Source organism: Thermobia domestica, chromosome 15, assembly GCF_964235325.1.
Source record: "Thermobia domestica chromosome 15, izTheDome1.hap1.1, whole genome shotgun sequence".
Classification (NCBI taxonomy): Eukaryota; Metazoa; Arthropoda; class Insecta; order Zygentoma; family Lepismatidae; genus Thermobia; species Thermobia domestica.
Window position 1 is genome coordinate 120,339,556 of NC_137468.1, and position 17,951 is coordinate 120,357,506.

Here is a 17,951-nt window from a genome sequence, read left to right on the forward strand (position 1 = left end):
AATTTCCTCGTTTCCAAGTGATTTAAGTAGCTTTAAGATTATTTTAATAGTGTCCGTGTGACCACGTCCAATACAGTTAAAAATATGTACCAGTATATACTGTACTTACAGTCATTGTGAGCAGTACAAATTTTACAATTTTACATGTTTTTAATTCTGATTTCAGTGGTTGAAAATTTCTGCACCAGACCAAAATCCATCACAAAACTGACACGAGATTAATTAATCTAAAGATGTAAATTAAGATGCCTCTCATAGCTGGAAATTTCACTCTCACGAAACTGCATACAGCTTCATTATATTATTATTATTATTATTATTATTATTATTACCCAATCAAATCAAATTATTGTTACATTACAAACATATATTCGTATTATCTCACCTATGTTACATTCCCGTGTCTATTTTCAAGACAGCAGTTTGCCCCTCCCCCTTCCCCAGCTGAAAAATACTTCCGACGCCACTGCATCCCATACAGTAACTTATACCTTATGTATTTTTTCAGAGCAATGATTCATACTACGGTGAAGGGTTATTAATAAAATATATATTTGTAAAAAATAAGCAAAATCTTTACAGCTGTTTTTGAGACAATTTAATTATTTTAAATTTTCATCCTTCAGTAAATTACCCTTATTTTTAGGTATCAGCGGATATAGAATTCGAAACGATAAAGTTTTATAAAAACTTCATATCTAGAATTCGGCCCAGATACGTCGAACAATATGGCCTCTATTTGAATGCATTTAAAAGCGTGACAAACTGACAGACGAACAGATGGACAGACATCAAAATCACTTTTTCGATATGTGGGGGCGTCAAACTTGAATTCATTGAAATCTCGAATTCGATTTTTGTCACTATCACTACAATTTCTTCTTTCGTCGCTCGAACGTGAAAACGTATAGGAATACAACGACACGTAAGGTGATAATTTGTAATCCCCAAAATTTAATGATTTACGTTTAATGTGTTGCCATGCTAGAAGAAAGAAAGAAAAAAAAAAAGCTTATGCGTCTTTGTTATATCATTTTAATATCAGTTTTTCACGCTACTATATAATGTAGAAATATGGCATGATTATCGTTCATATTCATGCTATCTTTTGGAAATATTCGTGTTCCGCATACATAGATCTGTATAATTTAGTTACGTTCAACGAAAACATTCTTGCACTTGTGGATATGAAAAAAAAAAAAAAAAAAAAAAAGAGAGAGAGAGAGAAAGTCAATACTCTAAAAAGCAAAAAGCAGAAGCACACACACACACAAACGATAATTTGACATCAAGTCGATGGTACAAGGAGTAAGACTGGAAAGATTGTCAAGGTAACGTATGTTCTTTTTCCTGTTCCTGACACACAAATCCGAAGTGAGTTGTCTGCTGTTCAAGAACGGGCAGGGGAGGCGTTGACATACAAGACCATAAACTGAAAGCAATCGCTGTTTCCAACAGTAGATCTACACGTATTCTAATACTGAATAAATACGTCGATTAAAGGACACTATCTATAAGTTATTTCCTTATTATATTGTTTCGTTTCTTATTAACTTCAAAATTATACACTTCCTATAATGCTTTGTAAATATATACATATATATATATATATATATATGGGACGGGATGGGATTCGATCTCGTGTCAAAACAATAAAATAACTGCTAGTCCGCCACTCTATCCACCTAACCACGGAGACTACGTTTTGTTTGCTCTCTTTTCTTAACAAATAGTGCTTATAACAATGGTGCGTATCGCTTCGAACCGCCAGGATGGTGTCATGCCAGCTGATAGACGAACTGAAGCAGGATGTGTTGATGTGTGACGAGATTTTGCCACTCCGCAAACTTTCAGAAGAGATTCGTCATTTGGAATGGAATATGGGTGCCCTATTACATTCCGGAAGTAAAATATGAAATTTTTGAGTTTTACGTCCCACGATTATGCCGGTTAGGCTAAAGGAAACAGTGATTATGAGAAATAAATGGAATGGTGGAATGAAGAAAGTGGGAGGAAATGGGAGAACCCCGAGAAAACCCACACACACCATGTTTATCCACCACAAAGTTCACTTGGCGCGAGCTGGGATCGAACCAGGGGCCCCAAGCACCAGAGGTGAACGCTCTACCACTGAGCCACCACGGCCCCATTCCGAAAGTAAGAAAGCGAGCATGCAATAGAGGTAGTATCCATTATCGGACACAATCATCTACAGGGAAGTTAGTATTTTCTTCTGGGACTAAAAGGGTGTCATTTTGGAGCATTAGAGCCTACGGAACTCATAGTCAATAATAGATTGTATTCCGATTTCCAAAAAGATCGTAAACCTACTATACGAACTAACACGGACTTCTGAAAACAAATTTCCTCTACAACATAACAATACTCGGACTCATACTACTGCCTGTGCAATGGCTGCGATCATTGAAAATCTATGTTTCATCCTCCTTGCGTACCGAATCTCGCCTCAGTGGTTTTCACATATTTGTATCTCTTAAAGGCACTAAAGAGAAAGAAGTTGCAATCTGATGAAGAGGTGCAACAAATGGTATATGACTGGTTGCCTAGCCAATAAAAGAAAGAAAGAAAAAAAAAGTTCTTCAGAGGCATTGGGATACTTTGTAAATAATGGGAAAGTTATATTGAGCGTAGAGTGGATTGTGTAGAAAAATTAAATTCATGTGTTTCATATTCGTTCAATCTTAAAAGAAAAAGTTTTAAAGGTTTTTGACACCTCATTAAACTGGAAAATTGTTGTTTCCGTAAGTACTGGATATGAAAGTGGAGATACAATCTTAACAACCGGTTCCTAGGTGAATGTCACAATTGAGCAAAGAAATATGCTCTGTCAACGATAAGGCCATGGGCAGCGAAGGCAAGGGGACAATGGCTTTACCCTGCATTTCCGAAAGGTATTTGGTTGTTTCGAAACGTTTTTATCCAGAAACACACGTGAAGGCATATTATATTTGGTTACACCCACTAGAAAATTTAATAGTAGGCCTATTTAATGTAGTCCACAAAGTTATGCAATATGCCTCAATAATAATTGTTTTGCATTAAGCGTTATGCCTATCAATGTATGTCTGGCTTTTGCCTCTTCCCCGCCCTTGGAAAAATCCTGCAGATGTTTCTGGATAAAAGTGTTCTTATTTGGAACTGTTATAATCTTCAGGTGTGCATAGTATGAAGTATGAACCAGTACTGAAAGGTAGTGTGAAACTGTTTTGAATATATGTCACTATAAACAAGAATTAAAGAATTCATAGTTGAGCTTGTTATTGTCGAAGATCATGTGATATATGAGGTACAGCAATCAAGGTGCAAAAGCAAGTACTTGCAAAACATTTGGAGAAATGAAGTAGTTAAATATACTAGTAGATTTTAATAAAATCAGCTCTAAATAGCTCGGTAGATAGATCACCTCTGGCGCACGAGATCGCTGGTTCGATCCCACTTCTCGCCAGGAGGACTTTATGTAGGACCCATAGTGTTCGTGGATTTTCTCGGAGTTTCCTCCACATCCTTCAGTTCATCATCACTGCACTTTTTAGATTCGGAGTATAATCGTGGAATGTTAAACTAAAAAATTTCAAATAGCGCCTTCGGCACTCTAATAACCGTGCTAATCGCACATAGCTTTACTCGCTGCGGGTATTTATTCAGAGTCATTTTGACGCGTAATTACTAAAGATTTCGACTAACATAAGTTTCTTGCAGTAGTCAGGCCTTTAGTATGATGCTAATCATACGTCAAAACGACTCTGCATAAGGACCTATCTCAGATTCCTCATTCCACCTGGATTGTGGAACAAATCTCTGTGTAAGTAAGCAACTTAGTAAAAGTTGTTAATAGTTTTCATAAAAGTTGTTAATAGTTTTCATTTAAGGCAGTCGTGTTTGGTCCAGAAAACGTGGAAATTTTAGCCAATGTGATTACGCCATCTAAAGTAAAGTTGCACTAAAACATTCAACTTACAAAATACATGCACTGGGGAACATAACTTACAAAATACCTGCACGGGAATACAACTTACACAATACCACGCTGGAAGGAACTAAGTCTGTCTTGTTGAAAAGATCTGATTTGTGTAATAGTTTTGTATTTGTATGCTTATTCTTAATTTGCACCTTTGAGACATCTAGCTATAGATAAACGTATAATACAATAAAAGTAGTTTTAGTTACTCCTAAATGCAGTTTGAGTTGAATTTTGCCCAGAAAACGCTGGAATGTTAGCCATGATATTTCAGCCCCTAAAGTAAAACTGCTCCGAGGATTGTAACCGCTTATAAAATAACGTTTTTGAACTTAATAAGAATCTGTTTTGTGTTATCTACCTAGGTAATGATTTTGTATTTGTACACGTATTCTTAATCTGCGCCGTAGAAGCATCTAGTTATAAATAAATGTATAACGTTTCACTGCCGTTTTCTGAGAAACTATTACCATAAAAATGATATAATCTTTCCCTAAACGCAAATTGAGTTGTACTTTGACCAGAAAACGCTGGAATGTTAGCCATGATAATTAAGCCTCTAAAGTAGAACTACACCAAGGATTGCAACTACGATTATAAAATACCGTTTTTGGGTGTACTTAGAGTCTGCTTTGTCCAAAAGATGAAATTTATGTAATGATTTTATATTAGTATACGTATTCTTAATCTGCACCGTAAAGACATCTAGTTTGTTGAGAGAAATATACGCATAACGTTTCGTGAGTTGAAAAATCACTTTTGATGAGAGAATATAATTAATACATATTTTAAAGCAGGTAGTATCGAGTAAAATGGAATCAAATTCACTTCTTACTTCTCTTCGTAGTAAATCATGTATAAAATGTGACCGTGTCTAAACACTTTTCTATTCGTAACTCATGTGGCAACATCGCATGTGTCGTAATGTGCTCTGCCATCTAGTGAGAAAGTTTTACCCTAAATGTGACTAGCGATTCAGCTTAAGATGAGTTTTTCTGTTTAATTCTACGACATCTTAGTTACAGAAGCTAATTTATATTTGGCAAACCATCTAGACACTAGGTTTAAACCAATAAATTTATTATTTTACTCCACTTTCCAGTTCCTTCCTTTGCCTATCGCCCCTCGTTCACTGCCTATTGTCAATTTCCCTTCGCAATCGTGCTCTGCTACTAAAAATCCCTTGAAAGCATGATTGCCAGTATACATAAAACCGATCGTAATTTTGTTTTTTGCTTATATTTTTATTATTTTATTATACTTTTTGGAAATGTCTCCTTAGATGGATAGCTTTCTATCATCTCCACATACTAATAACAGAATTTTACTCATAAACGTAGGGAAAATGGAATAAATGCGAAAAATCGTGAGTTACAGTATACGTGCATTTTTTTTTTTTTTTTTGCATGCATGCATGCACAATGAATAACAATAAAATAATAAATAAATAAATAACATCCTGTAATTGAGGAGTATGTTAGAGATTTGTTCAAAAAATATTCTCATCGTACGAAGATATTCATTATTAATTCATTAGCAGTATTTAAAAAGATGAAAAAGTAAATAAATAAACTGATCTTGTAGCTAAGTGGGTAACACGCGTACTTTCTTTGCATATGGTTTCAGTTCAATTTCTAGTGGGGATACATCCCTCCAATGAAAACCCGGCTAGTGGTTTGTATTCCACTCTATTGGTTCAGTAATGAAAAGGAAAGTCATTCATGTCAAATATAATTTACTTCCGCGCTAATATGATCACAGAAAGATATAAAGGTAAAAACATAGACAAAGTAAAGTACCGACCTTTGTGTCGGTTTTCAGTTATAATGACCAACATGAAGTTCAATAACTTAAAGTTTCGTACTTACTTTCAACGCGTGACAGGCTTGATTCTGATAACATTCATTGGTATAGCTTACAGCCAACGCCATAAGGGCAGTCAAATTCCCAGGCTGAAATTGAAGACATTTCTTTAAAGCTGCAATAGCTGCTGGATCCTGAAAGAAAAATATTTCAAGATTTATTACTGTATGCATAAACTTCTATGAATGTCATAGATTAATCCAAAGGATGTAACTCAAGAGCAAGCTTCCCACAAACTTTATTTTTTAGGAGTGTAATATGTTTGAGCATGTTCAATTAAAAAGATGCCGGTCGGTATGTAGATAAAAAGGCCCGCGTCTTTTCTATTCAAATTGGATGATATTGTGCTCCTGAGATCCCAAAATAGTGTTTTTAGAAAATTTCAGACCGCGGAAACCTCACAATGTTGCTCAAAATTTCCATAGGACTTACCACCTATGGGCACGGTAGATAAAAATAACTCGAGGAATTTTAGTTTATATTTGATCACGATGTGTTCCTGAGACCCCAACTGGTGTTTTCAGAAAATTTCACACTGCAGAAACCTCAAAAAGTTGCCCAAAATTACGATGGAATTTACCATCTATGAGCAGAGTAGATAAAAAGGGTCCAGGGATTTTAGTTCAAATATAATCACAAATTTGTTCCTGTGGACCCGCAATGGTGTTTTCAGAAAATTTCAGTTTACGAAATCCTCAAATTTGCCCAACATTACGACAGAATTGATCATCTTTGGGTACGGTGGCTAAAGAGACCCGCGATCTTTAGTTTAAATTTGACTACAATCTGTCCCCGCGGTCCCAAATAATGTTTCCCAAAAATTTCAAAACATGAGAACCTTAAAAACTGTTCTAAATTACGATGGAAACATCGCCAGTGGGTGGGGTAGTAAAAAGGGCAAAGGTTTCTCGGTTCAAATTTTATCACATGATCCTGAGGTCGCAAGTATTGCTTTCAGGAAATTTCAATCTACAGAAAACTCAAGAAGTTTGTTTTAAAACACGATAGAGTTTACCGTCTATGGATAGGGTAGGTAAAATTGCCCGCAACCATTGGGTTGCAATTTGATCACAATGTGTTGTTCAGATCTCATCGTTTAGTGTTTTCCGAAAAAATCAGACCGTAAAGGCTTTAAAAAAAATACACATAAAATTTGGTTATAATTTAATTTTAGTTATTCACAGATACGCCCACAGGGTTTTTTAAGAGAGGCAAAATACTGATACATACAAACTTTGAAGCATATGTGCACATAATACGGTTATAAAACAACTTTTCTTTACGCACATATCCTTATTAACTGCAGTAAACTATAGAACACCAGTATTTAATATAAATATATTAAGTACTATGGTATAAGAATAAGTAAGTAAGTACCTCTTGATATGTACTTCTAAGAACTGAACACCTTTCGAAAATCCAGAAGGAGCAACTGCTCCTTTGCATCCCGATGCGGGCGGCCATGGGTATACCTCATTTCATATGGGACGTGATAATGAAGGTAGCCTGCGTTTCTTTTGATGCAATTTGATTTTATTATCTACGTGTCTAGCAGTGTTTTAGGAAATTTTTGGCAGTGGAAATGCAAACTACTTAGAAACATTTATTCTTGATAATATAACCCGTTAAATTTTGTGTAGTCTAACAAATTGTAACTAACATTTGAAGAAATTTCTGTAAATTTTATACTTGTTTACCTAAATGGTAATGAAGATATACACAAATGAGGAAAGTCTACTTGAAGGAAAGAAAAAATGCTTGTATCCTTATCATCAAAAGTTCCCTTACATGACTGTCACTGGTATGTGCTCGCGAACTACTCCAAGGAAGGGAAGGATGCAAAAGAACTAACTAAACTAACTAACTCTATGGCCTATGGAACCCGGAGGTTCAGTGCCGCGTTCACAAAAGCTCTCCACTGACTTCTATCCTTAGCTAATTGGATCCAGTTTCTACTTTGTATTCCTATCTTGCGAGATCCATCTTAATATTATCCTCCCATCTGCGCCTAGGTCTTCCTAATGGTCGCTTTCCTATGGGTCTACCAGTCAAGACTTTGAAAGCGTTTCTACTTTCTTCCATTCTAGCTACAAGACCTGCCCACCTAAGCCTCCTAGACTTGACGACCCTAACAATGTTGGGTAAACCGTATAAACTATGTAGTTCCTCGTTATGAAGCTTCCGCCATTCCCCATTCTCGTTCCTCTTGGGTCGAGGAGAAGGCCTCTAGATATAGAGGTTAGCTGCGAATATACTGAATAAGCAGTCGCGGACAGACGACTAGGAGTGGTCCTCCAGCTTGGGGGTTTGGGTAAGGCTAACACCCTCATCCTGTAAAAAAAGGTACTTGTTCAGAAACATTCACAAAAGCCTCGGATGCAAAAGAATCTGTGACTAATTTTGAAGTTTTTTTTTTTCTATTGAATTAACGAAAAACCTAACTTTCCAGAAGCTCTACATCTAACTCTACATAAGTTTTCAGCTTTTCTTTATATGCGGTATTATTCATCATCTCGACCTTTTCTCTAACATATAAATTAAGAATGTTACTATCTGTGCGACTCGAAAGCAGGGCCGGATTTAGCATTTTGGCGCCCCTAGGCCCAATAATTTTTCCGCCCCCTAGTCTGGTTAAAGTTACTTTCCTAAAAACCTTTATTAAATAATTATATCAAGCCTATATGTTAATTGCTTAAACCCCACTCCACGATGCAATTTTATCATTGCAAGTTTTTTGAGGAATTTACTTGGTTCTGGGCTTAACAAAATACCGTCAATGTATTAACAAAATATTGGTGAATAACTTTGGTTTTGTTCAATTTAGCCATTTGGGCAAATAAATAAAAAAAAGCTGTAGTAAAAAAATACGTAAATAAGTATATAAAAAAAAAACAGCCAGTTCTCCCGTGTTTGAGATCAATGTTGTAACGAAGTTGATGCATAATGTTGAAAAATAGTTTAACTTTACCAACAATTATTTGTTCCGATGAACTTTAAAGTCAGAATGCTTTATTATCCTGATTTTCTTTAATCAATTCAAAAATATGTTAAGTTATGACTATTTATTTTTATTTCTAGATATTTTTTATTTTTTTCTCTCGGCCGTGCGCCCCCTGGGAGCTTGCGCCCATAGGCCCGGGCCTACCGGGCCTATTGGGAAATCCGGCCCTGCTCGAAAGGCCAGAGCTCAGGGTCACTGTACTTAATGAGTCTTGTGCTCACTAATTTCAATGCAGTTCACGCTCGGTTGACGTAATCGCATCTACCTCGGGCAAGCAATCCCCATAAAGCTGACACTAGATCAAACTTACGCTCATTAATCTCTCATTGAGTTAAACTGCGCATCGGCTAGGGCTAGTGCTCACACAGGCTCGTTCTCAACTATTGAACTCGAGGCCAATCGAGCCCGAGAGCTGGTTACTGCGGCTGGCGCTCACTCGGACTAGGGCTCTGGCTACTATCCACTTATAGGACCAGTGCTCACACGGGCTCGCGCTCATCTATTGAGCTCGAGACCGATGAAGCTCGATAACAGGACCTGTGCGTTTGGATTGTGAGTCCGAATATAAAGCAATCAAAACAAAGAATATGTGTTCTCTTACTTTGCTGAGCTCTTGCTTACCCAAACTGTTAATGCGCACGACTTCGGTGTGCGTATTCCCTGGTTCTACTTTCATTGGGAGCATTAACACAGATTGTTCCATAATTCGTGATTTTCTACAGCACTGGGGGAAGATGAAGTTTTCAAACTATTAATGTAAAATTTGGCATTCTTATTGAGAAATATCTGAAATTTTCAAATTTATAAAGCAAATAAGAGAAAATCGCAGTTTAGCCCTTCTTTTGAGAGTGTAAACACAAAAGTTCATTTTCCTTATGGGAGATTCAATGTTAAATTTTGGAAGCAGTTTTCTCCAATAATTATTCGTATAGATTTTGGGACAAATGAATTGTATTTGTTACAAAATGCAAAAACACTCATTCACAAAGCTAGTAAAGCCGTCTCAAACACTATTTTGGGAAGACCCCTCTTTGGGGGGGGGGGGCAAGGGGAGTAAAAAGGTGATGGGTGATATGTTAGCAAAATTCCAAAATTTATTTTCGGAATGCCAGTAAGCGTCAGATTATTCACGAATGTCACAGAATTATTTCTCCAATGCTCCTTACATGTAAGAGTGACTGATAATGGGGCTACAGCCTCCTTTCAAAAATTAAAAAGTCACCATAAAGATCCTTAGTAGGGACATACGAGAAGAAGGTATTTTTTGTTAATTAATGTGAAATTTGGAGTTATTGTAGCAAAAGAGTACGTGTTATTAAAATCTGAAATGTTATTTTGATAAAGCACCGCCTTAGGTGGGCACGGGGCAAAGCATTACATGATGGATCTTTATAAAAATTCAAAATTTTGTTCCGGAAATGCCAGGGAGCGTCAGATTTTTCACAAATGTCACAGAATTAATATTCTAATGCTCTTTGCATGTGTCAGTGACTTATGTGGGGCTGTAGCCTCCTTTCAAAAATAAAATAATCACCATAAATATCCTTATTAGGAACATATGAGAATAAGGTATTTTTTGTTAATTAATGTGAAATTTGCGTCATTGTAGCAAAAAAGTTGAGTTGATTTTAGTTTAGCGTCCCTTTCAGCAGCGAGGCTATATGAGACGTGGACCTACTGATTAACGTGGAATCCGAACCACATGAGCTCCCGCTGGGTGTAGCAAAAAAAGTATGCGTTTATGAAATCTGGAATGTTATTTTGATAACGCATCGCCTTATGGGGCACAGGGGGCGAAGCATAAGTTGGTGGATCTTTATAAAAAATTCAAATTTTATTTTGGAAATTCCAGGGAGCATTAGATTAATCACAAATGATACAAAATCAATATTCAGATGCTCTTGCATGTGCCAGTGACTGAAATTGGGCTACAGCCACCGTTCCAAAAATCATATAAGTTACGATAAATATCCTTAGCAGGGACGTACGGGAAGAAGGCAAATATGCTTTACAATTAATGTGCAATTTGTTATTATTATAGATCTTGAATCTAGTGTAAATGAATATCGTCAGTCAGTGTACCAGATTGAGGATATAGCTTCGTTGTTTTGACATCACTGGAATATAATCAAAGAATTTTGTGTTTTTAAAAAACAAATTGGACTCTTCTTATAGCATAAAATCACCAGCGTATTTTCTGCACACTTAAGCAAACCAGCTCGAAAGATAACACAAAATGACAATGAAAAACGCCGCAGGTACCAGGAACGAAAAAATCTTAATGAGAAGTAATATTTTAAAAATTAGAAGTCTAATAGGTGTCCTTTAAGTTTTAATATTGTTTTCTTTATTCAGAAAAAAAAAACGTATCTTTTCCCTACTTCTTACACAATAACTGTATGATCCCAATTTCCACGCAGTAGCTTACTCGTATAATGCACATGTAAGCACGTCAGGAAATTGTATACTACGGACACATGGTTGTAGTAAAAACAATGTCTCGCGAGGAATAAGGATCAGGTTGAGTAAGGCTATACCATAAAACCAAGAAAACACGTTATTCCTTTTTAAAAACTTTTTTTTTTTTTTTTTTTTTTTTTTTGCGTGCTCAGTTGTCATTAACTAAATTGTTTAGATTTCATTAATCTAAGTGTAAGTCAGATAAAATGAACTAACTTTTATTCAGCACGCCCTCGTGAACGAGCAAGACATGAATTAATGTGATTTACTGAAGCCACTGGGAACACCTCCACATATTTGGAATAATCATCTATACGCTCTGGACAATTCTTTAAGTCATCTACATTGTTACATGATTTTTGATAGAATTTGTTTTAGGAATCTCCACAAGAAAAACATCGCATGGAGCAAGATCTGAACTACGTGGTGGCCATTTGAGATTTCACCCCATAGACATAAGTCATTCCCTAAACGTCTCTTTTAAAAGATTTATAGTCGGATTTGAGCGATGTGGTGGTGCTCCATCTTGTACGAACCATAATCATCATTTTGGCCTAAATTTAAGCGATCTTGCTCGACAAATATCTTCTCCCTAAGTAGTTTTTGGTATGATGCCTTTGTTACATTTTCATGAGAGAAGAAAGGTCCTATCACCTCAGTAGCAGTTATGCCACACCAAAGAATGATTCCTCGTTTGTGCACTGACACTTCTGATCTCACGTTAGACAGTACTGATGACTAATATCTTGCACGTGATGAGGACACTGAAGTATTTAAAAAGAATTTGGCTTCGTCAGAAAACACCATTTAAAACAAGAGCATACGGTTTTCCTTTAATTTCTCAATGGATCTGTTACAGAAATAAACTCGATTACCGTAATCACTTGCACAGAACTCAGATCCATTCGGTCTTTCTATGGTTTTATCTTCAAGTTTCTTAAAGTTCTTATTCTGCTTTTCAAAGAGCTGTACTTCCATATTAGTCACTGGTTCATAATAGTAGTATGGAGCATTAATTCTGTGCATCTTGCAACTAATTTGATACTCATGAGCACTCCTAAAATAAAATTTGGAATTTCTATCAGTCCCCCCTCTATGACCCCCAAGATGGCGTCTAGATCCGCATCACTCTGTTGAACGAACCCATCTGGTCGGCCATAGCTCTTAATGGACTGTAACGAAAGGGAATTTAGTACTTCCTTCTACATACTAGCTAATTTCAACAATATTTCAAAACCATGTAACTAAAGAAGTTTGAAGAGAATATGACTCTGGTTGGTGATGTGGGACACATTACAGCCGATGCCGCGCTAGTGCATTGGCTTGCAGAATATTATGTATATATATATATATATATATATATATATATATATATATATATATATATATATATAGGGGAAGCCGGGGTAATAAGAGACAAAAATATTCTTGCACTTGCATTGATTTCTTGAGGAACTAGAAAAAAATATATGTGATTGTATTAAAAAAATGAAACCTGCTGATGTACTAACACATTTTTCCAGTTGCTTTTTCACACCAAAAAAATTCACGAAAAATTTTGTTAAAGTCACTGTCTCTTAATACCCCTAACGGGTAGGGGTAATAAGAGACAGGGCTCTCAGTACTCATATACTTAGAATAGAAAATGAGTAGTGGTTTAAGGAAAAACTTTCAGACAATTCTGAACAATTTACTCTTTTCAGATCTGAAATATGTACATATGTTCCCGAAATATCAAGATTTAAAAAACGAAATTCAACAGTTCGTTCGGAAAATTTATTTGCCTGAGTATTAAATATCAAAAACCATTGAAACAAAGTATAGTTGCGTTTTACGGCATCTAGATACATCATGGATAAAACTCACACTACCAAACAGAAAAGAATACTGACAAGAAATTTTCTGGAGAATGTCGAAAATGAACTTTCAAAATGCCTAAATTCTCAACGAACTAAAAACACTGCATTTGAAAAATAGTTTTAGGTGACTTAAATGGATCGAAAAAGCTATTAAACTGTAATCATACAAGAGGACATTCAAAAATGTAAACCTATTGTTGACCAAATTTTATGTAAAATGTAGCCTATGTAAATCTACATTTTCGAAAAGTATGTAAGATGAATATTAAACTTTTTACGATGTACAGTCGAACGATCGTATGAAAAATGTACAAAAGAGTTGAAAATGTTATGCTAGCCTACGTAAACACCAAGTCAACATTTAAAAAACTCATAAATGTAATTTAAACTTTAGTGTAACATAGGTAAATATAGCAGGTAAGCCTTATTAATTCTTAGGTGGACCACTTAAACAAACATAGAAAAAATGTATAGGCCGAAAAGAACTGTTGGCATATAGGCATGAGTTTAACAAATATTAACAATAGTCCTACAAACACCTAGGCCTGTCAAAAGAAGATGAGTCATATTTAAATTTTCTGTTTTGGTTTCAAAAGTCCTTTTTCACTTTGGTACAAACACAACGAATTTTTTTTGGAGTTATCCTCTGGAAATCTGGAATGACCCATTTTCCATTTCCATCCAGTTTGATAGGTCCATAAAACACAGATTTCAATGTCATTGTTTGAATGTCACCGTAGGCAAGCCGATTGAAACCACTGTTTTTTTCTTTTCTTTTTAAAATTTAACCTTACACAGTCTTTCATGTGGGAAAGCAATAACCCTCCCAATATACCAGTCAAGATCGTAGTGCACGACGTAATACATTTCTAAGCAAGATTCTGCTCTGGTTGGATCAATTCCTCCTGACAAACTTTTACCAGTTGATGATGAAATAAGTTTACCCAAAGCATATTCTCCACTGTCACTATCTATGCACAGACTCTGACTGAATTGCCAGAGTATGAATTTTCTATTTACTTTCTATATACAAAAAATAGCAGGTTATGCTCGTCACAAGCGCTAAATAAACAACTGGGGTAATAAGAGGCAGCTGTCTTTTATCACCCCTTCAAAATTTCTAAAAGGGGTAACAAGAGACATGCCCTCAATTAACGTGAAATACAATGTTTCAGCATTTTTCAAAATTTCACATCATTCTTCATAATCATAGTTACAAAGTTACATAGCAGTCATGTCCACACTTCTAACTCACTTTTCGCAATAAAATTTTATTTTAAATTAGTCACGAACTTCTGTGGTAGGTTCAAAGTGAAGGTATTTTTTCATAGCATGACAACAATATAAAAACTCATATTAGTTCGTAAGTGCAAGTGGGGTACGAAAGTAAAAATATTGACGCTGCCATTTGTTTTTACAAAAGTAAAGGTATTTGTTTTTATAATGTTGATTTGATATTTAAGGTATTTTTTGGCCGTGTCTCTTATAACCCCTGTCTCTTATTATCCCAGCCTCCCCTATACATAGTAAAATCGTTCATATGACCATATGACGAGAAATGCATCGGTACATTGTTACAGCCATTTGTGTCTGATGGGCATGTGTACTTGCATTCTTGGCCCTCATGATGTAACACATTTTGTGTTCATGGCTGTAGCTCCTGCATGATACATTTTTCTTCCGATTTTGGGGTCTGAGACGGAAATTTTCTCTACCATATCATGAATGAAAATGTATTTCTGACGATATGCAAATCTGTTCGTTTCAGTCAATGTATTTGCCGTAGTTTCCTGTCAGAAACGTAAATTGTGCGATGCGCTGATGTAATCAGTCACTATACTACTGACGTACGCCAAGTCTGTAAAACGTCATGATGTTATTCCTGTAAGCTAAAAGACGGAACATTACTTCATGTCCTAATTCTTCTATCGCTGCTGTAAATAATAGTAATATGTATACACATAAGAATGTAATCATATAGTATAGTAAAAATATTAGTACTAAGCAAACGTATTAATCATAGAACTGGTTGTTATATTTGAATGACACAACTTAATAAATATTCTCGCTAATGGTCTAGTGGCTAACACGCGTGCCTTTGGTATACGGAGCACTGTGTTTGATTCCCGTGGGAGAGCACTGAACAATAAGGTGGTTCGGATTTCACATTAAACTGTAGGTCTACATCTTATATAGGCTCGCTGCAGAAAAGGGAATTTAAACTTGAATAACCAAAGTACTTGGTAAAACGTTTCATAAGTATATACAGATGGTGATCAGAAAAATGGAAACACCTGAACGAAATTGCAACTTACCAGATTAATATGGTGTCGGGCCACCTTTCGCCTTCAGAACAGCCTTGACGCGACGTAGGATGGAGGCATAGAGGCCGTGAATGGTAGCAAGTGGAATTTTACATCATTCCTCGTGCACGGCATCGGCCAGTTCTGTGAGAGGTGATGGAGGTGGAAATCGTCGCCGGAGTCGTGTTTCCAAGACGGACCACAGATGCTCAATTATGTTGAGATCTGGGAATTGGGCGGGCCAGGGGAGGTGTTGAACTTCATCCCGATGTTCCTCAAACCACGCTGCAACAACGCCAGCTGTGTGCATGGGTGCATTATCATCCTGGAAGATGGCGTCATTGTCCGGGAACAACATCTGGACCATAGGATGCAAGTGGTCTCCTAAAATTGCGACATAATCGTTGGCAGTGATTCGTCCGCTAACTGTGACCACAGGACCCAATGAAAACCATGATATGGCGGCCCACAGTATCACCGAGCCGCCGCCATGTTTCACAGTTGGGCAGAGACACTGCAGATCATAAGCTTCTTTGGGCGTTCTCACGGCTTCAAGCGGTCCAAGATATTCTGTAGTCTGTTCCTGAACTTAGGAGGTAGTTCCACGCGGTACAAATTTGGGTTTAATTTTTCTAGAATTCTTGCTGGCCCTTCGTAATGAGTCGTAAAATGTTCGGGTAGACCAATCTTTCTTGTAGGGAAATATACTAAAACAAGATTTCCTGGGTTGTAAAATATCTGTTTGTGACGTTTGTCTAAAAGTAACTCTACTCAATTTCTCTCAGCAAAAGCTATACATTACACTGTACAGGTTACTCAAAATGCGTCGTTATTATCTTTTAAAATATCTAAAGTACCTGACTTATCTATCGAAACTGTTAATTATCGAAAAAGATTTAGAAATTTGGAATCGTTACAATGGCGTAAGCATTATGTACCGGTGAGTACATGTAAAATATTTGAATATTTGGGATCTTACGGCATCTACCACCATGTGCCGGTACTGTGCCAAGTTGTAGCTCAGAATAGCAGAATGAGCTGTTTCTTTCGTTCACTTCAATGTCACCCAATCCCTCACCTAAGGGGATACCATTTGAATAGATTATAGGATGACAGCTCAATCACCAAACACCTCCGCTGTGCTCACCAGCGTCCGTGAGAAGACTCACTCTTGAAACTCGAGCACAGCATCCCACTACATGTTGCAAAAACCTAAGTCACTCCCCACCAACACCAAATATATTCCCAAATTAAACGGAATTCACGGAGTGCACAAAAAGCGTGTCAAACTTACTTCAATAATTGTTATGAACTTATTGAATATTTTATATATTATTCAATAACTTCATAACATAAGTTTAATAATATATGAATTATTTTATGAATAATAATACATAATAATATATGAATAATACATAATAATATTTCATGAATAATAATATATGAATTATTAAACCATTGTAGTAAGCAACCTTATAGAATCGAAATGGTATTTCTCTGGAGTGGTTATATGTTAAAAAATGGGACAATAAAATTCACTTTTTCGTTAAACTGTAAATATTGTATGATATACGAGTCAGGTAGTCCGTTTTGAAATAGCCTGTTTCGGGGCAAGGTGAGAACTAATAGGGGGGGAAACACGCCCCATAGTAAACCTGTCCTTTCGCTATTGTATATGCAATTATCATAATTTACGAAATAAATGGTAAATATTCACATAAGTTATCAAGACATATTTAATAAATGACACTCTGGAAAAAATGAACTAAAGAACGGGCCCTGTTATACTCACATTACTGTACTTCCACACATGTTTTACTACAATTATATCAATTATGCTAAGGTTCGAGATGTAGATGTGGAGAAGGTATATAGATATACAAAACTAAGAAGTACAGAATACGGTCTCTCTCTCTCTAGGTACGGGATGCCTAACGTTCTATTGTACATATGGGTCACTTGAGTAGCTGGCTATCATTTTACGGGCCATAATTATAAACAATAAAAGCAGTGACCTTTAGAAAATTCATTTTTATAAACTTCTCAATGTTTTATAAAAATTAGGAAACCAAACACTAAAGTTTTGTAGTTGTAAATATACTCTGAATGTTAAAAGTTGTTAATATGAATTTAGAACTACAATCCTTTTATATTTATATGGAAAACTGGCAACATTGAATATATCCTTCTGCTTTAACGTTTATTTTTTTTCATGATGGTCAATATTAATACAGGCGTTTTTTATTTCAGAACTATTGTAGCTTTCGTTGAAGTGTAAAAGCCAATATCTTTGAAAGTTTCCGTTTTCACTTTTCAGAAACGAAAAACGTCCACACAAAATGACTTAATAACCAGAAAATATGTATGACACGTATGTTTGAGGGCGTGGGTCACCGGTTTCGCGGACCAACAGACGTACCTACTCTCGAGATTTTGATTCCACCCAAAATCGAGGATACGAAACACGACAATCTACAATGTATATT

General features: G+C 36.1%; 1 protein-coding gene across 1 annotated transcript in view; it reads right to left on the bottom strand.

The window, feature by feature from the left end:
* Positions 1–17,951, bottom strand: part of LOC145671219 (peroxisomal targeting signal 1 receptor-like) — a 375,788-nt gene that overhangs the window by 70,282 nt on the left and 287,555 nt on the right. The window contains exon 9 of the mRNA XM_081740101.1: positions 5,848–5,976. Coding sequence (XP_081596227.1) covers positions 5,848–5,976 — 129 coding nt within the window. The remainder of the gene's footprint in view (positions 1–5,847; positions 5,977–17,951) is intronic.